This window comes from Orbicella faveolata, unplaced genomic scaffold (assembly GCF_042242905.1).
Source record: "Orbicella faveolata isolate gen_17 unplaced genomic scaffold, um_ofav_v1 contig_34, whole genome shotgun sequence".
NCBI classification, from domain to species: Eukaryota; Metazoa; Cnidaria; class Anthozoa; order Scleractinia; family Merulinidae; genus Orbicella; species Orbicella faveolata.
In genome coordinates, this window is record NW_028301563.1 from 8,170,417 (window position 1) to 8,192,645 (window position 22,229).

General features: G+C 38.2%; 1 protein-coding gene and 1 pseudogene across 1 annotated transcript; one reads left to right on the forward strand and one right to left on the reverse strand.

Moving 5' to 3' along the window:
* Positions 1-2,514: 2,514 nt before the first annotated feature.
* Positions 2,515-8,730, forward strand: LOC149104556 (uromodulin-like). Its single transcript, XM_089270900.1, has 5 exons — positions 2,515-2,808; positions 3,688-3,802; positions 4,339-4,461; positions 6,274-6,402; positions 7,348-8,730. The coding sequence occupies exons 1-5, from the start codon at positions 2,515-2,517 to the stop codon at positions 7,713-7,715; spliced, it is 1,029 nt and encodes a 342-aa protein (XP_089127026.1). The 3' UTR covers positions 7,716-8,730.
* A 118-nt stretch (positions 8,731-8,848) lies between these two features.
* LOC149104557 (solute carrier family 25 member 32-like) overlaps positions 8,849-22,229 on the reverse strand; it is a 45,565-nt pseudogene continuing 32,184 nt past the window's right edge.

Here is a 22,229-nt window from a genome sequence, read left to right on the forward strand (position 1 = left end):
GACCTAGTAATGAATGGTCTTTGATTTGGAACTCAAACTTTAACTTGCTTGTTGCAACACGTAAGTTTAAACTAAATAAAATGTCATTGACAGCAACATCATTTAAAGATCCTTTAAACTCTAACTGTGGTTTATGAGTACTACCTGTACCCAGCCTCAAGGAGCACTGGAAATGGCAGGAAGGAGCATCCTTCTGTTTCATTTTGGGAAGCGGAAGGGTAGGGCTACACACAGGATCTACGGTGCTGACCTAGTTAATATTCTTGAACAAATCTAAAACAAATCAAATGTGAACTACATAACCCTGTTCCCAGAAGTGGTCACTTGGTCACATGATAAATTTTTATTACAATTTGGATACATTGTCAAGTAGAGGGGCTATCACGTAGTGGATATTGTTCTCATATAATACCAGATTTTCCCGAGAAGCAAAGCTAATGTGTGGTCATCAGTTAGGAGAATTAGCTTTTAGATCTCGCGAGTGGAAGTGTTAACTAATTTTTAGCTTAATAGTTCCATATTGTGATAAAAAAAGTAAATTTCAACTAATTAACAAGATTTATCTATGAACTACTACAATAATATAAACAAAGAATAGAAATAACAGCAGAACAATAAGTATTGAAATTTGAGTTCAACTTCTTTGTCCAGCTGAGAGTTTAAAAACTGGTGTTATTTCCATTTGGTGGGTTAAAGTTGTGTTTGCAAAGACTAATCACTACACTGATCACTTCAGTCTTGAGATACTTATTTTTGTTATTAAAAGTTTCCACTTGGTTCTTGCTGGCTTTGTGGGCTATAGAACTGGGTATACACACATTCAGCTTCCTGAGGTGTAACTTGAACACGTGTGAAACCGCGTGGGGTCGTGTACAGTTGAAAATGTTTTGTCCTGGTAACCGGGCTAGAGTAGTCTAAGAGCCTTTTCATATGAGCCCGGTCAACCGGGCTGGCTTGGTTTCCGGGATCTCACCTCGCCACTCTTTCCTTTGTAAAAATTTCGATGTGTTAATAAGAGAAGCCGGGCTGGCCCGTTGACCGAGATATCGGTTTTTGCGACCGAGATCTCGGAAACCGGGATGAAAATTTTCGCATATGAACACTTCAGCCGGCCCGGGTAACCGGGAAGAAGCTTTCTGGACAAAATGGCTTCGCTTTCCCAACATGGCATACTTTTTGTCTTGTACGTATGTATTTCCACTTTAGGAGTATGCGAATTAGCTTTATTAGTAAAGTTACAAGAGTCCACAAAGCTAGGACCGCCGCGAACGATACAAGTTTATGTTCTACCATTTTGGTTGCGTTTCTTTGGATTTCATCTCGGTCGACCGGGCTGAAATTTCCCGTATGAACAGACAACAAAATTCGTCCCGGTTACCGGGCTCATATGGAGAGGTCCTTAGAGTGCTCATATGGGAACGATTTCCAGCCCGGCCGGCTGCCGAGATCTCGGTTGTAACCGGGCCAGCCCGGCTTCTCATACGAGCAAATCGAAATTTTTACGAAGAAAATAGTGGCGAAGCGAGATCTCGGAAACCGGGTTCATATGATCACTACATTGTTAAAACACATTGAAAAACAGTACTTCGTAAAAATCGAATAATTACGTGGATACTCTCTTAAAACATCAGAGGATCTAAACACCTTGTTCCATGCATTAGCAATTCTATCAACTGTCGCAACAAAAAATATTGTAGTTGATTGTAATTGATTTATTCATCGCACGAGATCGCCAAATATGCAGTTCTCCAAGGAATATAAAAAGCATGTTTCCTCGGCAGTCCCTCTGTTAAGACACTTAGGTACCACTCAGGAAGGAGTAGCCTCATACAAAAGAAAAATATTCCTAAAAAATAAGGGGAGCCTTTTGACTCCAATGTAAACTTGAGGTCAAAATCCTTCACTGCACTAGCATTCCTGCCACTACCTATACGTATTCAGCAAATGCCAAGATAAGTACTTCGAATGCACTTCCGGCAACGTAAGCACCAGTGAACCATCGTGCCTTTCGATCTTTTCATGGATTTCCGCCATGTTGTTTAAGACATTTAAGTAACTAAAGACGCTATATTGTCTCCTGTTCTTGGCATAGTAGCTCGCGGCTATCATGATTACAGCAAATTCAAATTTCAATGGCAGTTTTCGACAATCTGTCTCTTGACAGAACCCTGCCGCAAACTGGAATTCAGTCTGAGCCAGCTATCGTTTCATGCTTGGAAAACGACTTATGGCTAACGTGATGAAAACCGTTAAGCCGTATTGGAAGGGTTCTGGGGAACACTCCACTTCCTCAGTGGGTACCCCCGGTGGAGGCATCAACCGGGGAGTCCCTGACGCGATACATGATAAGGCCCAGTCTAAAAGGGGTCACATAAGATGACCCCACCTAAGAGGGGGGGGGGGTGGGCATATTCCTTAATAAGACATCATCTTGGAGGAGGAACATCTCTTAAAACGAATCACTTGTATGGGAGTGGTTACTGTATGTATTCAAGAAAATCAAACTGAATTCTAATGATAATTATCGATCATCTGACTCTTTGCTCAACAGACCCGTGCCGTCAACTGGAGTTCCGATCCGCGCTCTCGTTTCAAGGCAAACGACTTATTAACCACGTAATAAAAACCGTTGAGTCCGTTTTCAAAGACTTCTGCGGAGCTCTCTGCTTTATGGAACCCAACTGTGTCAGTTATAACATGGAATTAAGGTCCCCGGCGATCACTAATTGTGAACTGAATAATTCAACTCACTTTGAATACCCTAGTGATCTAAAGTCAATGCAAAATTACATTTATCGTGGATCAAAGGTTAGTGTGTGGTTTCTAATCAAATTAGGTTTATAATCAAATTCATCTGAAGCCATCAAAGAGCGGAAAATATGAAGTAGCTGAGCGAAAGATCAACTTTCCTGATGTGCTTAGCTTAATTAATAGCAAAATTGGTTAATTAATAATCCCATTCAGTTTGTAAAATCTTATGTGAGTAGAATTTTAGATGAACTGTATCTATCATGTATAAACTTTGTACGAAGTTTAATTTAATTTTACTTTATTTTAATTTTATTATGCATTACCCCATAATGATTCGATTTAGCGCCCTCCTTCCAATAAGCGCCTCCTTTCGAATTGGCGCCCCACTTTGAATGTGTTTTTATTAACTAGTAAGCGCCCCTATTCCCACAAGCGCTAACATTCCGTTCCTTTACGGTGAGCAATTATTTTATTTTCACGCGACAAGGATTCTTTTTCGAGATCACCGAATCGGACGTCGAAGACGCCGCACCAGAAAGCTTTTATTTACCTACTGATGTACCGTAAGTGACACGTAAGTGGCGTCGAAATGATGAAAATTCCCTCACGTTAACTGAACATTTATCGTATATTTGTTACTGTTACAGTTTCTGTTAATAAATACCGTGCGAAAGTTTTGTTTTGAACATTCGCCTGTTTCTCAAGAAAGAAATGAGCGCCCTATCCTGAATAAGCGGACTTCTCGAATAAACGCCCTCCCTTGAGCTACCAAAAAAAAAGCACCCCGGGCGCTAAATCGAGTCATTACGATGTCGTGCATCAATAAAGGTGGTCTGTCTGTCTGTCTTTAGGTTTTCATAGGAACTAAGCGGAGTTAATTTGGGAATAAAATGAGAATTTAACCCAAAATTTTATCTTTCTTTCTTCTTGGCTAAGAATGCCTGTGGAGAGAAACCGTGTCAGAACAACGGTACGTGCCAGGCGGGATTTACTAACAAAGGATATCGATGTTTGTGTTCTCCTGAATTCAAGGGTCAGGATTGTACAGAGGGTGAGACAGTTTACGTTATGGTATCATCGGTGAAGTTTTCCTGCAAAGAAACAACCAGCCAGTGTCCTAAAATGTACATCTGTCTGTCAACATACATTGCTACTTTCATCTCGCCAATGTATTATCACAGCTTCGGGACAATGGTTATCTTCTCACAATATCGACTGTTATTTCCATGATTTAATTAACCTTTAAGTTATTGAGTCGTATTTCCCTCGTTCCCCCATGCCATGAGTTACCAAAATCCAATTAGCGTCCTGGGTTGGGTTTTTCGTAAGCCGGATGACGCTAACACGCGATTAAAAGTTAAGCATTACCATTTCTTGTATAAAAACGTTATTGACTACTTATTCAGTTTTTGGTGTAGTTTTAGAATACTCTAGCTTAAAACTGAAGGATAATACAACATAAACGAAAACCGTCTTCTATAATGAGACCCTTTAACCAAAAAGAACCAAAAGCAGTTTGGAGTTGAGATCATTAGTCTGCATAAAACACGAGGTAAATATTTCGTTGTTGTCGCTTTCTTTTTTCAGATGTTGACGAATGCACTTCAGCTTCGCGCAAGTGTCATGCCAACGCTGACTGTGTTAATACTCATGGTTCATACAACTGTACGTGTAATCCAGGATATACTGGAGATGGACACAACTGCACAGGTGAGACCAATAATGTAATGTTCAAATAATTAATGATCACAAGTTATAGGTTATTTGCTGAAACAGAATTTAGTGGATCACCAGGTTACGTACTATGAACTGTACTTATTTTATTTAGAAAGTACCCTGTAAGAAAGTGCGCTGAAATTAGCACTTATGCTTAACAAAAGGCCTACAACTTTTGGCCTTTGGATTTTTGTTAGAATTTTTTTCAGTGTCAATTCATTCATCCTTTTTTCAAAATTTTAGTTTGTCGTGTGTTTTTTCACGCCATTTGACATTACCAGAGATATTCAGGTCAAGCTATATAGACAGGTTTAGGTCAAATGGGCCATTTCCAAGTTGGAGTAAAACGAGGCCTGGAACACAACCGTTCAGATGAAAACGAATTTAACTTGCATGCGAAAGGGTGGGCACCAAGACTCCCTTTGAGAAAGAGGCAAAAGGTATAGTAATTCTGAAATGGTCTGTTGGGTCGTCTATAACAGAATTCCTTTTCTCTTGTTTTCTTCGACAACATTGCAGAATTAGTATCATTTCACTATCATTATTTGGACTAATTTTTTCCACAACGTACGATTTTATACCGACCTTCTGAGACAATACTCCTTTTCTTTGGCCATCTTAGCTTAATAAGAAATAACCTAAAAACTCCGGTGACAAACATGACAATAAAACGCCAAATTGACGGTGTGGCAACGGGCTTTCCTTCAGGTCCTGTTTTAGCCAATATCTTAATGTGTCATTTTGAAGAGAAAAGGGTTTTTAACAACAACGCTCGCCCTTACATCCGGTTTCGATACGTTGACGATACCTTCACCTTGTTCTACAGTAAAACATAGCAACTCAGTTTCTACACTACTATAACTGCCGTCACGCAAATATCAAATTCGCCGTTGAATTAGAAGAGAACAGTACAATCTATTTCCTGGATATCCTCATCAAACACCGCAGTCATACTTTGTCAACATCTACTCACCGAAAGAAGACCTTTACCGGCCTGTACAGAAAATGGGACTTCTTCACACCTAGGAAATACAAAGTAAACCTCATCCGCACGCTCACTTTTCGTTGTTTCCGCATCCGCAATCACGTCACGTCAACTGGTCACAACTTAAAAGGGACCACTTTGAGGTATTAGCAAAAGATCTATCAGATACACATTCCAAGATAAAGGAGACTCTACTATTTAGAGAGCTGAAACCTTCCCTACATGATAATGTTAGCAGTGAAACACTTTGCCGTTATTAGTTTGCATCTTTTAATGTGCAAAGTTTTCCCAGCTTCTGTCATTGTTATTGTTAATTACTTATCTAAAATTCAGTTGTTACTCCCCTTCTAAACGGTCACTTCTGAAGATGTATGTCGAAACATACGAAACGCCAAGTTAAATGAATTTTGTTTTCCAGCATGCGTTTTATTGTCATGTTTGTCACCGCAGTTTGTGTGTTATTTCTGAGAAAATAATTTTGAAATCCAAGTTAGTGGATCCAAGATGGCCGGCTATATGACGTCACATAACGTCATAACAACAGAGAAAAACAACAACTTATCTTGGACGAATTTTTAAGCAAGGCAAGAGATATCATTATGCATAAAATGAACTTTCCATGTCTTACTACAACGAAAACCCAGAGGGTGCTTCTGGCCACCCATCCCTCCCTTGCTACGGTTGGGCCTGTACGAGTAAGAAAAAAAAAAAAAACAGCATGACTCACAATTCTTAACACACAGAGTCAATTTCATAAACCCTTGGGGTGGAAACGCAGATATCACATAAACATAACTATTATATCACATTCTATCTCCCAGATATCGATGAGTGTGCTGCACAGAACGACCCATGCGCTGCCGTTGCTGACTCTACGTGCAGTAATACGTATGGATCGTACAATTGCCAGTGCAAAGATGGATTCGTAAAGAACGGTGTAATCTGTGAAGGTGCAATGTAATTTGGTTCATAACTTGAGTATCCTTACGTCGCTTAAAAATTAGTTACAACCTGTCCGTGAGTAGTTGCTATCCGCTTCATCCCCCATTGTGTGTAAGACACACCTGAATTGGCCATTTTTGTATTCTCGGTGTTGGACTGGAACTAGAATCGTGGACCAAAGTCCTTGGGACACTTATGTATGTAACGAATTATCTGTGTTTTAGAACTAAAGTTTGTCCCCCCTCCCCACCCAACACGATGTTGAAAATCAGAAGAAATTGCAGCTAGTAGTTTTCAACATTGTATGGGGGATGGGGGGCGAGGTTAGGCAGATGAAGTAGTATTCGCGTCTGGCGTGTGAGGAAAAGCCCCAAAAGTGCAAATTTGTCCCAAGACTTTGTCCACGATGGTAGCTTGTGACTGCGGCTAATGCGGGTAGTATTTTCAAATACAAATGACATTAATCTCCTTTTGATGATATCCCCCCACACGAACCTCCATTGCAAGCTACAACCATGGTCACAAGCGTCAGAATCGTCACTCTTTCCCATTTTGCCCCTCCCTACCCCTGTGTAATGTTGACATAGCACTTTAGTCCAATACAAGGGGGTGCTGACACTCGTTCTGTAGGTAGTACTGTTATGATTATTTTCCAAAACAATTTGTCCATGATTGCAGTTGCAGTCCAATACCGAGAATACGAAACTGTTCTATTAGTACACCTCTTCCTATTTCACGTGATTTACACCAATGGAAATTTAGTTCTTTTATGTATTTCATACGCCAAACGAAAAATCGGAGAGCATTAAAGACGCTAGAGTTTCTCTTGACTGCGCATCGAGCAACCCTATAATGCACGCTAAAGCATATTTCATTGAGTCACTTTTTCATAATTGTTCAAATGTCTTTCTGTTTATCACATATTTATTTACACATTTGTGTACTTCCTTTAGTTGATGTATGTCACTGGCAACATTACCAAAATCTGACAGATGCAGAAAGAAAATATGACTACGTGACAGTAAACTTCAAATGTGACGCGACACTCGATGGCTGGTACCGCTTCCAAGGAGCTGCAGGCACAAAAATGGTGACCACATGTCCGTCGATGGACAGATGTGATGGAAACTTCCCTGTCTGGTTGAGTGAAGATCATCCCACAGTGGCTGAAGGTACAGTCCTAAGAAAAGTCTGCGTGCGCAAGTTTCAACTCTGTTGTGAAAACTGGTTCCGGATTAAAGTAAAGAACTGCAGCTCCTACTACATCTACAGGTTCGGTAACCCGGGGCATTGTGACGCCCGTTACTGCAGCACCGACTAATCCAGTTACAAATGCCCTTACTGTAAAACCTAGACATTGAGTGACAGCTGAATACGTTTACTTTCATTGGTCTTTTTTTCTTTGCGATTATTAACAGGCCCGGGCACCCGAAAAACAAGCAAATGGAACTACAGAAGAAATTTACTTAGCACTAGACCTTTTCCGACTGGGCGGTTTGTTGCCCCATTTCAGACCATGTGATGATACCCTTGAGAATTATTCCTTTCAAATTTTCAAATTTTCCCGCGTATGTAAATAAATAATTTTTAGACGGATAAAAGAACAATTCTCTAGAGAATATCACGTGGTCTGTAATGGGAAAACAAACCGCCCAAGCGAAAAAAGGTTTATTAAAAACAATATTATATTATTAGTGGGGTGATGCCTCAATGTTGGGCCTTACAAGTACAAGTATTTCTACACAGATTGTTTCATGTTGTAGAAATCATGGGGGTTGAGGGGCACGAGGTTAACAATTTTCGGTCAAAATATCTTCTTTACAGCTAGATTTTTTTGTTTGTTTTCTGTCGTTCTTGCGTTTTGGAAGGGGAGAGTGCAAGCTGCGCGTGATTTTTTTTTTTTTTTTCACGGATTTTCTCCTTTTTTATTACCAATTGTATTCTTGCTATACAACTGTAGTACTATAGTACACGTGACTCCACACTCACTCGAGTGATGTCGCGCGGAATGAAGTATATCATGTACAACACTTTACTAGTAATACTAATTTAGAGGCATTCCAAAGATCGTTCAATGTCAAGATTGATAACATTCAGCCTGAGTCGACCATACCAGACTCAAGTTGTTAATCAACCATGTAACCAAGGAACGCCCAATAAGAACATGCATCAAGCAATAAGGCTTGTTGTTGCATCAAACCGGATGAAATTCCAGCTCCATTGCAATGTCCCTTGAGCGTTTTTCACCTCTTTTCTTATCAATTGTAGCTGTTCTTTAATATTAAAACTGCGGTAAAAAAGTATGCACCCATTTCTAGATTTTTCCTGAACGATGGCCACTTTCAACTAAATCCTTTTTTTCAAACTAAGGGTCCAGTTGGGACATTAGAGGTATAAAGGGCATCGTTCAGACTGCTCGGGCATTTTATATTTTATTATTTTATTCCCTCGATGCTAACTGGGCGGCATATGAGCGTGAATTACGTTTTCGTACACCATAAAAGTAAGCGCACAAGCTGGAGTCACTCTGAAAAGCAAAAACAAAAAATTGTTAATAATAAGGACAGACAGTGACTAGTTGCTTCTTTGATTGTTTATTGACTTCACAATTTAGTTTCGAGTTGGCTTGTTTGTTGGTAATATCTTATTTTCGTGTTTCCTAGTTTTCGCGTTTGTTTGTTTGTTTGTTTGTTTGTTTATAGACTGACCATCGGTAACTTTAGAAAGAATATTAGAAACAAAGACCTCAGTGCTCTAATCGAGGATACGTGTTCAAATTGCCTTATATGCACTTCTTAATTCTTGAGCTACTCACTTAAATATCAATTTTTATTTCTCTCTTGTATTATACTGTATTTGTAATTTCAGAAACAGTTTTTATATTATTTATAATTATTTATTCTTACTTATTCCTAGTGCACCCAATTAATTTTAATTCGTATTCTTAACTGTACATTTTAAATCTCAATACATTGTAACGTAGTAGTGTCTGTAAGCTAAATACCTACCCTGACACTTAAAGTTTATTATTATTATTATTATTATTATTATTATTATTGTTATTATTATTGTTACTTTGCTTGTTTGTTCCTTTGCTTGTTTTGATGTCTGTTTCCTAGTTTGCATGCTTGTTATCTTGTTTTAATGTTTGCTTCTTTCCTTTGTTTGTTTGTTTTTTTTATTTCGTTTTCCATCACGCTGCTTTGTTGTCTGTTTTTGCTTGTAACATTTAACTATTTTTGCTCTTTCTTTCACTGGTGTTTTTGTTTCAAACATTGTTAACCATGTCAAGTGAAAGAGTCGTGGAATTATTGCGCCTTTCAAAAACACGCGAACTCTGAAGCTCAGTCAAACCTCAACTAAGTTTTTGTTTTTGTTTTTGTTTTTGTTTTTGTCTTTCCCGCTGCTGTCAATAATAATGACAAGGAGATAACGAGATAAGATAAAGAGACCGCTTAATAGCGACAACGGACATTTTCTGTATCTCAAGTGACAAGTTCATATACAAAGTTGACCGCGTTTTACACTGGTTATCTGAGCACTGCAGATTTTCATAATTAAGTATCAATTCTAATCTGTTAGAAAATGAAAGCTTTTAATTTCACTAAACTTACTATGATAAATGAGTATTGACGCTCTTGCACTTGACAAGGGAACTTTAAAGTGAGTGCGAGACATTTGCATATTTGTTCTTCAGTTACATGGATTAAATAGACATTTTGGAAGAAGATTTTAATTCAGTAAATTTTTATGTATATAATTTTAGATAAGATAGGTTTATACTCAATACTTTTTGCCATTTTTTTCTAATACAATAAATTGTAATTTAGAGCGTCCTCAATTAGCGCTGTTAAGCTAAATACATCGGCACTGTGAAATAAAGTTATGATTTATGTACACATCGACAAAACATGTGTTCACTGAGTCTATTACGAGAACCCGGTTAGTAGGGACACCCGAGTAATGTAGATACTTTTGCGTATCTGTTCCATGGTGCTCTACAAAAGCCTAACATGCACGCTGTACTGCGACTAGCAGGAGCCTGACCAGTTGCCTATTTGCAAATTGTGAAGAGGTAATTTTGCGACTACCAAGAACAAATCGAGTATAATATGTAGCAACATAGAGGACTTCAATGCAAGGTATTTAGATTACCAAACATGCTGCTTTTCTCAAAACAAACAAACAAACAAACAAACAAACAAAATCGGTACATGAAAGCTTAGAAGGGGGAATTAGTGCATTTGCCATTCGGAGGAACTAAACTGTACGTGACAGTGTAAGAGAACGTAAATATTTTTCTGTCGGTATGAAATGCACGTGTGTCGCTTAAGGCTAATTTATTGAGGTTTTGGTTGTAAGGTTGGTTAGACAGTTGTTAAGCGTGGATCTCAGCTTCAGTTTTAGTTTGAAATTTTATTAGCACCAGTTTATATCTGAAGGTCTGTGAATGCTTTAATTACCTCTAATCCGCAGAGGTTGATGTACTTGCACTTGGTTGGGGAATTCGTTCCCAATTTTTCCCGCTGTGTTTTAGGGTTTTGGAATGAGGCGATTGCAAGAGCTTTATCACCTGAGTGCTATTTTAATTCAATTTTGTTGTGTACCTCACAATAGTATCTTATTTGAGTTACGTAAGGCTGCACGACCGGCAGTAAACATTGCGGCTCAAGATTTGAGCTGCACTGCAATTCCTGAATACGAGTCGCAGATATGAATAACAAATCACAGCTACCGTCACGCTAGCAAGAATGACCAAAACTGCAATCCTGGTCCCTATTACTAAGATCTGACAGCAATACGGAGAGACGCAAACATGAATGCATGTTCTCAGATTCAGTGGTAATTGTTGTAATTTGGGATTGTATTGCAAATGTCAAAAATTTATCTTACCCCAGAACTTTAGGAGCCAGTCCCTTGTAAAATCCTTTCACCCCTTCATATCTAGAATTTTGAAAGGGAACACGAAGGCAGATGTCAGGAGGCCGCTAAGGCGACAATGATATAACTGTGACACGCCTCGCATGACCCAGTCAAGCTTAAGACACCTGCTGGGTTTGAAAACGCGTCCATCGCCTAATACTGACAAGTAATACTAATAATTCTCTATTTCCTAAGAGTGTCGGTTGTATAAATGCACTTTGATGGGGGGTGCTTTCCACTACATCCAAAATTTCGGTTTGAATTTCCAGACCGACAATTCCGATGTAGAACAACATTTTTCAGAATTTCCAGACTTTGGTATGCCCAAATTTTGTCGAGTTTCTCCCCATGGATTTCCGTTCCATTTTACTTCGCACGCAGAATTTTTTTCGAATTTCTTAGTTGAATGCCGGTTCGCTTTTCGAGAATTTAACAATTTCCGGAATTTCCCGAGACTTTGGCAGGACATTTCCGTACCATTTGCCTCCATTTGGAAATTCAGGAACTTTTAATCCAAGCCGGATAACGCCGAAAATTTCATTAACTACGCACTACTGATCTATTAACACACGTAATCAATGGAAAAGCGAAGTTAAGAAGGACCTCTCTTGTCCGCTTAGGCCCCGAAATAAGGATGGATCCTTTCTGGCTCCAATAACGGAGAAGGAGGGGGGGGGCGAGGGGGGAGGGGGGGGGAGAACTTTCAGCCCTTTGGGCCCTATATCTTTTCAGGCGTGAGGGGCAAGAAAGGAGTCTCCTGCCTTGTTGTTCTACTGAAGACGTCCCTAGCCACACTGCTCGACAATTTGTTAGTGGACGTGGTAAACATAGAGAAAGGAGAGTACAACTTAAGACAGTCAACTGACATCCACTCTTAGCTTAAGTCGAACACAATAACCATTTACTATTTAATTTCATTGTTTCTTGCTGAGTAAAAGATCTCGACTCGACTCACCTGAACGTTTTTCGTATGTCCACTGCTCCTTTGTACTCGGCCATGGTGTACTGATTCTTAAAATTAGAAAACTGACAATAGCGATAGTCCAGTTCAGGTATCAGAACATTAAGAACCAGTCCTTTGTAAGATCCTTTCACTCCTTCGTATCTATAATTTTGAAATGGAACACGGAGGAAGATGTCACGTTAAGACGACAATGATATAACTACAGTGACACGCCTCGCATTACCCAGTCAAGCTTAAGACACATGCTAGGCTTGAAAAAGCGTCCCTCTGCTGATTCTGACAAGTAATACTAATAATTCTCTACTTCTAAAAGTGTCGCCCTCCGGGCGAGTACTCCCAGAAAAATTGGGTGGGGGTGTGCGGCCCGCTTCCCAAAACGCTTACCCTATATATTTATGACCAAATTCTGCAATATTCACTACCCTATTTATGACCTGACCAAAAATTCGAAACTCTATTTATGACCTGACCCTTAACTTAAAACCCTGTTTCAGACCGGCGCATTAATTTGTTCCCAAATTCAGACCAACGTTAAATTACTGTAAACATAATTTGTGAAGGGCTTTTGTTAATTTTCTTTTCGATAATGATGAAAAAGTGCAGGCTTCTTCTTAAAAACATACCCATATCAAGGCTAGAGCGCAAAAACCATACCCTATTTATGACCAAAATGGCCAAAATCAGCTTAACTCGATACCTACTTATGACCAAAACGGCTCACCAACCATACCCTTTAGGGCCGCACATACCTATATAGCTCATGTAAGGAAGTACCCCCCGGGGAGTGAGAACTTGCTTTGTGTCCCAACGTTTTTGTCTGGAATTGTCTGAAAGAAGAATTTAACGAATGTCAAACCACTCGCTGTAAAACAAGTTGGAGAAAAGGGAGAGTTGTACCATCTCGCGGGTACAGTTAACGAGCGCTACTAAAAAGAAACAGCATGCAACGACAAGTTTTACCTGGGTAGGCGCCAAAGAACGTAAAGTCATATTTTTAAATGACCTTCTACGGTAGGCGATCCATAAGTCCGTGACATAAACCTCTATTGCTTCTCAAGGGGCAAATGACTCACTTGCTCGCCCCTAAAATCCAACTATGCGCAAGATATTGTGTTGAAATGGATGTTAGCAGCTTCTAGTATCACGAACCTACATGTATATGCTAAGTTAACTTTTGAGTTGACAGTTAAGGGTTATTTTTGAAATCCATTACAGGCCATTTATTAGCACTTATTCTAACCTAAAAGTCTTGGTGTCTTTCGTTTTCTTTCTTTCTTTCTTTTTTTTTTTTTTTTTTTTTTTTTTTTTTGTCAAGGTAATTCAGTTTTATCCTCATTAGATGTAACTAGACGCTCTAAGAGCGTTTACTCGGTGACGATTTTTTTTTTTTTTTTTTTTTTTTTTTTCACCGTATAACAAATTAAAACGACAGCACCGTATCAATCGGATGGGCCGTAGTCTTTTTTCTCAGGGTTAGCAAATTTAAGATTTGGAAAGAAATGTAAGCTTATCTTCATCGCTCGTATTTTGTGTTGTGTGGCGGCCATAATAAAATTTAAATACGCGGTCAACTGGTGCGAGGTCTGGAACCAAGAATTTAGGAAAATAAGGAAAATTCTGATACCTCGCCGAGCTACTCCCTGTCAATCACTGATGCAGTTATAATTTTACATTAACGAGATTATACAATGTAATTTTTGACTTCGACTCCACTGCCAAGATTCTCTTCTTGTTGTCTACGCTGACACCGGTTTTTACATTGCGAGAAAGGTTCGCAGGTTTTTTCTTTTGTTCGTTTTTGTTTGTTTGTTTGTTCTTGGGGGGAGAGGGATAGTTCTTTTCGCCCTTTGACTCGTGTGCTCGTTTTGTAACCAGTGTAATGTATCTTTTAAAAATCCATAAATTATCAGACTGAAAACCGTGATAAAACAAATCAAGAACTGCAATGGTGGACAAAAGCCCTTGGAATACTAATGTTATTCAACGTGCTTGTCTGTGTTTATCTTTTGTCTTTTTCACTGAAGTTTGAAAAAGCACTGCAATTCTTTTAAAGAGCCGTTGCTATTCTCTCCTCCCTACTGAATACGATGTTTAAAGTCAGGCGAAATTACACATTGTAGATAGGGTGGGGGGAGAGGCTAAGCAGGTGAAGTTGTTCTTTCTCGCGACTGTTGTCTGGCGTGTGTGCAAAAGCGCCAAGAGTGCAAATTTGTCTCAATACTTTTGTCTATGATTGCAGGTGAAAACTAAATTAACTGAATCCTCTTCGTTCTATTAGGGTGTCTGGTGAAGGGTTTATAGTGGTAGCACCTTTACAGCGATGTGGCCTATCTTAGTGCCAGGCAACTGGTGAATGGCTGACTGGCTGTACTGGTTCACACATACATTGAACGTCCCAGCTCGCACCCTTCACATGGTGACAGCCACACTCCGGGCAACGGCATCAACCTGTCGGGTAAACTACATAACTAATAACTGTCCGCTTCACCACGTGACATATAGGGCCGCAACATCTTCTTTCCACCTCAATCTGTCCCTAGCCCTGTGCTCTGTTTCTCTCACAACCCTGTCGCGAATTCTTCTTTAATAAAAACATGAACTATTTTAAGAATGACGAAGTCAAACTGTGAATAGAAACACTGGTGGCATAATGATCACAATTTCTTCTATATTGACAACGTGTGGTTTAGCTAAACTACGTCTACTTGACAATCTGTATCTTCCGCTTTCTTCGCCTCTTGGAGACTTAAAGATATTTTCGGGAACAAAAGGGCAAGGTCATCATGTTAAATGGAAAAAGGGACAATTTTGGATTATTTTAAGGGAACAAATACTGTCTGGGAATTATCAACAGACACCTGATGTCAAGGAGCAAAATTGCAAAAGTTTTGTGACATTATGAAAAAGTGTACTCGGCTCTGACTAGAAGATCTTGCGTCGTAACCCTTATTGATTTTGAGCACCTTTAACTCCCAACATTCTATATCTCCTTTGGGTATTCAACATCGAGAATTTATCATTTAAATTGAAATATATTCAGGTACAACACGCCGGATGAAAAAGGGAAATCATTAACGATACCAACTTGATAAGACATCCAGTTCACGAAAATAACATTCAAACTGTTCTCATGCACTGCATAATTAATTAGCTCATTACAAAACATGCTGTTATTCCATAAAATTTCCCCGTTTTCGCCCGTGCTGGTGGCGTCGGTAATGCTTTGCGCCATTTGGATTTTATATTTGGTCTCTTCGCTTGAAGCGTGGTCTTTTCGTCCTGGACTCCACAAAGACAGTCGTCTTTTGCGACCCGCCCACCTCCGCCCCTGGTGGCGGTTGACTAAGCTCCTATCTGCTCGTATCTTCGTTGCATGCCTACTGCCTCATCAGTCGCGGACTCTTCCCATAACTTAATCTTATGCGATGAGGTAATGAGTATGCAGTGAGGATATGGTACTAATGAGAGTATACCAATCAAGAAGCTTGATGAGACGAGAAGAAATAGCGAGAATCTGAAGCTGAGTGATCTTGCGCGTAGTTATTTGCGATAAGTAAAACCGGAGTTTTTGAAGTTTGTTTTCTTCTATGATCTAAGGTTTAACTGCAGAAAATCCCTTTTAATATCGCTTGCAGACTGTGAATTAGCTTGCCTATGTTTTTTTTATTTCGAATAAAGAAAAAGCTTACATATACACAAGAATAGCTATCCTTTAGACATACTCAGCCATCCTTGGTAAACAAATCCTTTGTCCAACTCAGGCGCAGGGTGAGTTTGAAAATATACTCTTTACCTGCTTTGTAATTTATATAGATAGTATCTTAATTAAGTTTTCTTCAGTTTAGCTAAAAGATGGCTGTTGAAGGATTGCGGACATGTGACGAGAATAAAGAAAATCAAGCGTAGCATAGACTATTAATGTCACGATATTCTGTCCAATTTTAGAACTTAATTGATATCTTAGCAGGCCATCTACTTCTCTTCGAGATCAATGGTTAGGTTTAAGTCTTTCGTTTTAATTGGGGGCCAAGACGGTCGCTGATGATCTCCGATTAACCGTAGATTTGGAAGTGATGTGATAAAATGCTAAACGCATTAGTGCTCATAACCAATTCATTCTAAAAAATGATGCGTTGTCAGAATCTAAAACGAATAAGTGAACCGAATCTTAAATCAGCAGCTTTACCTCTAAAATATGAAACGAAAGTGCAGCAGTAGAAAAAAAAAAAGCTGCGTTTACTTGATAAAAAGGTTGATGCTGAGTATTTTCCTCTTCATTGGAAAAAGTGTCTAACAGTTAACTTAAAGTGCATACCGTAAATCCTTGGACAATCACTCGATCCTTTTAAGTCTGGTAAACAATGTCGAAATTGGATTAATTCAGTTATCAAATTATCAAATACTTTAATTTTCTTATCTTGTGATGTGAATATAATTTTACTTGGTATAAGTATGTATATAATCCGTGCTTTGAGTTAAAAAAGTCGGTTTCTTAGCAAGAGAAGCATAATCTTCCCTACCTTTTCTTAGCTTGTAATTGAAATTGCATGTTAGGGGAAGTTAATTTGCTACCGTTTGTTTAAAACCACCCGCAATGCAGGCCAATTTGCGCAAGCAACAGAAATCTGTTCTATTATTTACTTGTTCGGTTTTTCTGCTCGTACTTGAAGAAGGTTTACTTCCATAATCCGACAAAAACAAATAACTCGAAAAAAAGCTCGCGTGAAAGTATCAGAAAAAACTATATAAAAGAAACTAAATAGGAACATCAAATTTTATTATATTTTCATTTACAGTGAAATAACGAAAATGACTGTGATCGTGATGTTTACCTGCCGCTAAGTTTGAAGTAGTAACTCTCTCAGCGGAGGTTGACGCAAGAGGTCTTCACGCAAGGGTGAAAATATCATCGAATTAAATGCCAAACCTGCCAAAGATGAAGACCCACTCTCGTTTAAATTTGACATACATACAACTGTACCTACAAAATACGTTCATGATGCAGATTTAACGTAGATGTCGTGTCTCGTATAATTAGCAATTTCCTTGGCAAACTATTTCCGGTCTTGTTGCACGAAACTTCTTAAAAAATAATAAGCCCTATTAGTCGACCAAACAGAAGCTATTAATTCGAGGGAACGGCTCCTTCTTTTTCTATAACCCGGGAAAAACGCGAGCTCCAAACATACTATTTTTTAAACAAAACTTGACAAGCTAATAGAAACCTCTTTTCTTATCAGCTTCCGCTGTTGCTGATCACGCAATCTCCACCGGCCATAATATCAAATGGGACCATTTCGAGGTCTTAGCTAGTGGACGATGTGATTTACATTGTAAAATAAAAGAAACATTGTTTATACGAGACTTAAAACCAACACTTAATGACAATGGTAGCAGTGAAAAGCTGTCACTTTATTAGCTATCACCTTTTGTTTTCGTTCTTGTTTAATTAGTTAGCAGTACCTTGTTTTGTATTTTTAAGTTTTAATCTTTCGTTTTTTTGTAACCGCCACTTCTGAAGATGCGCGCTGTAGCATGCGAAACGTCAAGAAAATTTTAGATTGTTGTTCCAAACCATGCGTAGTTCAAGTGTTATGTTTGTTGCCACTGTTTGCATTTTATTTCTAGCACTAGGGTGTTGAAAACCCATCGACGTAAACCCAGCTTTGTGAAGCGTGGTGAAGTTAAAACTTCATAACTTTCTTTCAAATTTGCCCAACGCGCATTTTTTTTAAACTTATTTTCACTCAACCATGCTATTCTCCTCAGTAGTTTTCATACATTTTCACATATAGCAGTTGGAAGAAAGATTAGTGCTTTATATCAGGCAGATATATGTCACTTTTACCGTAATCATCTTCTTTAGTTAAAACATCTTAACGAGAATGCTTATTTAATAAGTATTTCAATCATGCAGAAAAATTTGTGCTGATCGTTATTGAGACTTGAAGCGCTAAAGCTCGATGAAAAGTTACATACAAGTCACAGCTCTTCGTGCAGACAACAAAGCTGATCGACAATCTAAGGATAAATGATGAGCCGAACTCTCAGTTTTCCACACGTCTAATCTAACTTTACAAATTCTTCAGCTTTCAAGAAAGAAGGAAGAAAAAAAGGTTCTCTACTGGAACAGCTTCTTTATTTTCCTTATAAATAATAAACATAAATTGTTGACTTAACGCTTTTCATGATTTCGGGATTAGCAAGCTACATGTCATCGATTCACTGGAGATCTTCTTCCTTGCATTGAACGCTTGAAAATTCACGAAAGGGAAACTTTCTCTACTGGAAGTGCTGCTTTATTTTCCTTGTATATGTAAACATTAAATTCCAAGTAACCCTTATTTCGATAATTTCGGGATTATATATTTTAGTTTATGTCAATATTCTAACGAATTTGTCATAGGGTTATAAATATATTCCGTGATATTTCAATTATATTGCAGATTTAATTTCAACAAACTTTTATTTAGCAGACAAGGTTCGCACTTTTCATAATGCGAAAATGAAACGTCTCTTAGCTTTGGTAGAACAGTCAGCTTGATTAACGCACATAGTGGTGGGCAAACTAAACACATCTCTTGAGCAATTACATCAATTTGCATTAATTTAGGTCACGTTAACTTCAAATACCTTAATTAGCTCGATTGTTTATTTCCTCTAGAAACTCGCCCTTCTAAGGACTGCACTTTAGTAAGCTTGGTTGCGTGTTTTATAATGTATTTCTAACAGCCTTTTGGCGAATCGTCCTTCAATAGAAATGTAAACTCCTCGAAAGATGACGGCGTAAAACTGTGCAAACAAACAACTGGTCTAACGATGAACACTTTTCCGTTAACACACGTAAAGCTAAAAGTACTTGTACTTCAAAATCTTTATCTTTCTCGTTCTTTGTTTTTTGGAGACTCCAAAGATTTTTGGGAAGAAGGAATTATAATCTTCTGCATGAGACAAGGGATAATTTTCAATTATTTTAATGGAACAAGTGATGTCTTGAAATTATCAACAGAAACTTGATATCAAGGGGCAAAATTGCATAAATTTAAAGTTTGAAGGCATTGGTAGGAAGTGTAAGCTCTGATTAGGAACTCTTTCGTCGTGTACCTTATCAATTCTTGAGCAGCTTTCTCTCCCAATAGTCTTTCGCATGTCTTGATATTCAACATCTAAAATTTCTCATTGTAGAATGTACAAATTTAAAGGCAAATACGCGGGATGAAAAAGGGATATCATTAACGAAGGAGACCGTCTTAACAAGCTATATATGATATTCAAAAAAAAAAAAATTCAAACAAATGAAAGTATAACAATAAAATGTCTTGATGCAAGACTAAATAGCAGAAATCTGAAACTGAATCATCGCTGCGTTTAGTGTAAGAAAGAATATTATTTCTTAGAAGGAAAACCGAAATTTGAGAATTTATTTTCGTCATTGATCTAAGGCTCAACTGTAGAAAATCTATTTTATTGACGCTTGAGAACAGTGAATTTACTCACTAAAAGTGTACAATTAGACCAGAAAGTTTATATGTACTTTGTGGAGTGCAGTCAAGCGAATAAGTAACATGATTGGTTTACGCCTGTTATCTGAGCACTGTTTTAACTTTAAGCCATATCATGCCATCTTTCATTGGTCGTTGTTAGCTTTTGTTGGAGCTTAATTCGACAAGACATCACTGGTGATTATTCAATGCTCTATTGACTTGTATCTGAGACTTATTAAGTGGAGACATCCGCCGCAGGTTAAGAATGAGTTTCTCTCTGGTTTTCGTTCTCATGTCATGGATTTCAGTAATCCCTTGTTCAACTCGGGCGCAGGGTGAGTTTAAAAAAATTTCCTCTTTACCTGCTTTGTATTTCATAGATACTATCTTAATTTCTAAGTCAGCGTTCCCCAGTTTGGTTAAAGATGGCTGTTAAAGGATTCTTGATAATTTGGGCAACGAATCTTTAGTCGGAAATTATACCTAAACTAATTTGTTCGAATAGGCATCACATTGTTTCCATTCTGTCTTACGCCGAGTCAGTCCCGTATCTCTCTGTGCTGTATTAATCTTTTCAAGCGCGGACATATGACGAGAGTAAAGAAGCGTAGCATAAACTGATATTGTCACAATAGTCTTTCCAATTTTTGAAAATTAAGTGACATGTAAGCAAACCTATCTACTTTTCTTCGTGATCAAGGGTTAGTCTCTAGTCCTCTGGTTGAATCGATATTTGATTAGACGTAGATTTAGAGGCGATGTGATAGACTGCTACTTGCGTTTGTCTTCATAACCAGCTCATTCAGAAAAGTGTCGCACTGTCAGCATGTAAAATGAGGAAGCGAGACAAATCTTAAACTAGCTTTACCTCTTATACCTAAAAAGGCAAAGGACAACAGTTTTGGTGCAGAAGGCGAGAAACGTATCAAACCACCAGAGATTTCTTAAATCTTTATTGTAGTTGATTAGTATATATAGATTCTGAAGAGTCGATCTCTGTGGCTTGGAAGAACTAATACGATGAAGCTTGAATACAATTGAATGTTCGCAATACTGACGCTGATCGCAACTGAACTCGAAACCTGAAATTCTACTCCCAAAACCAACTATTCATGATCTGTCAAATAAAGGAAAACGAACTATTCATGAGCTGTCATATACAGGAAACCGCAATCGTTAAACTATTTAAGACCACAGAGAAACATAAAAAAAAATAATCACGCATATTTCGATAATCACGCATTGTTCAAAGTCACGCATTCTTCGTAACTCACGGGCTGTTCGTGTTCATGTTCATAGATCACGCAACGAGTGTAGAACTGTTCATAACAAGTTTCAAGAAAGCATGTTTACTTGATTAAAAGTTATGGCTGAGTATTTCCTCGTCATTGGAAAAAGTGTCTAACAGTTAACTGGAGGTGCTTACTGTAAATCCTTGGACAGTCACGAGATCTTTTTAAGTCTAAAAAAAAAATCCTATATGAGATACGTGCATCATCTGAATACAATATCATGTATGAGATACGTGCATCAGCCATATTTACCGAATTAAAATTACTTCAATTTTCTTATTTTGTGTTTTATACCCGATTTTACTTTGTGATACATTTATATATGGCTGATGCTTTTCATTAAAACAGTCAGTTTCTTAACGCCAGTAGAATAATCAACTCTGCATTATTTTGGCCTGTTGATCAAAACTCACAAAGATCTCAGAGGAAGTTGCTGCTGTTTCTCAAAAACCACCCACAACCCAGGCAAATTTTTGAGCAGACAAGAGAACTCTGATCTGTTATTTATTTGTTCGGATTGGGGTTCGTTCATGTAAAAGCCTTCCTTGTATAACAAGATACAAACACAGAACTCGAGAAAGCGCTGTTGACATTGTGATGGCACGAGTAAAGAGAATTCACATTTTGATTTTTCTTCTTTTTCTTGCATTTTTTCCCGATGAAAAGGAATTTAAAACATTGCATAAATTAACGTGAATTCATGATCGTGCAGTGGGTAATAATCAGCTGCTTGAATATATATTATAACAAGAGGAAATTTAAGGAGTGTTAAAGAGCGCAATTCAAGGAGTGTTAAAGCGCGCGAATTAAGGAGTGTCATTAAGCGCGATTTAAGTAGCCTTATTGTGCACAATTTAAGGAGTCTTAAAATGCACGATTTAAGGAGTGTTAAAGTGAACAATTTTAAGAGTCTTTAAGTGCGTAATTCAAGGAGTGTTTAATTGCACATATTGAGGAGTCTTAAATTGCGCAATTTCAAGAGTCTTAATGCGCGTAATTTAGGGAGCCTTAAAGTGCACAATTTAAGGAGTCTTAAAGTGCGCTATTCAAGGAGTGTTAAAGTGCGTAATTTAAGAAGTCTTAAAGTGCGCTATTTAAGTTGTGTTATAGCGCGCAATGTTAGGAGTCTTCAAGTGCGTAATTTAAGGAGTGTTTAATCGCGCAAATTAAGA

What these genes read in the sequence shown, in the direction of transcription:
- LOC149104556 (XM_089270900.1), top strand. Translation starts at nt 2,515, where the DNA reads ATGATAATTATCGATCATCTGACTCTTTGCTCAACAGACCCGTGCCGT. An exon ending in GGGTCAGGATTGTACAGAGG is followed by an intron (nt 3,803 to 4,338) that starts GTGAGACAGTTT and finishes TTCTTTTTTCAG; the next exon opens with ATGTTGACGAATGCACTTCA. An exon ending in GAACGGTGTAATCTGTGAAG is followed by an intron (nt 6,403 to 7,347) that starts GTGCAATGTAAT and finishes TACTTCCTTTAG; the next exon opens with TTGATGTATGTCACTGGCAA.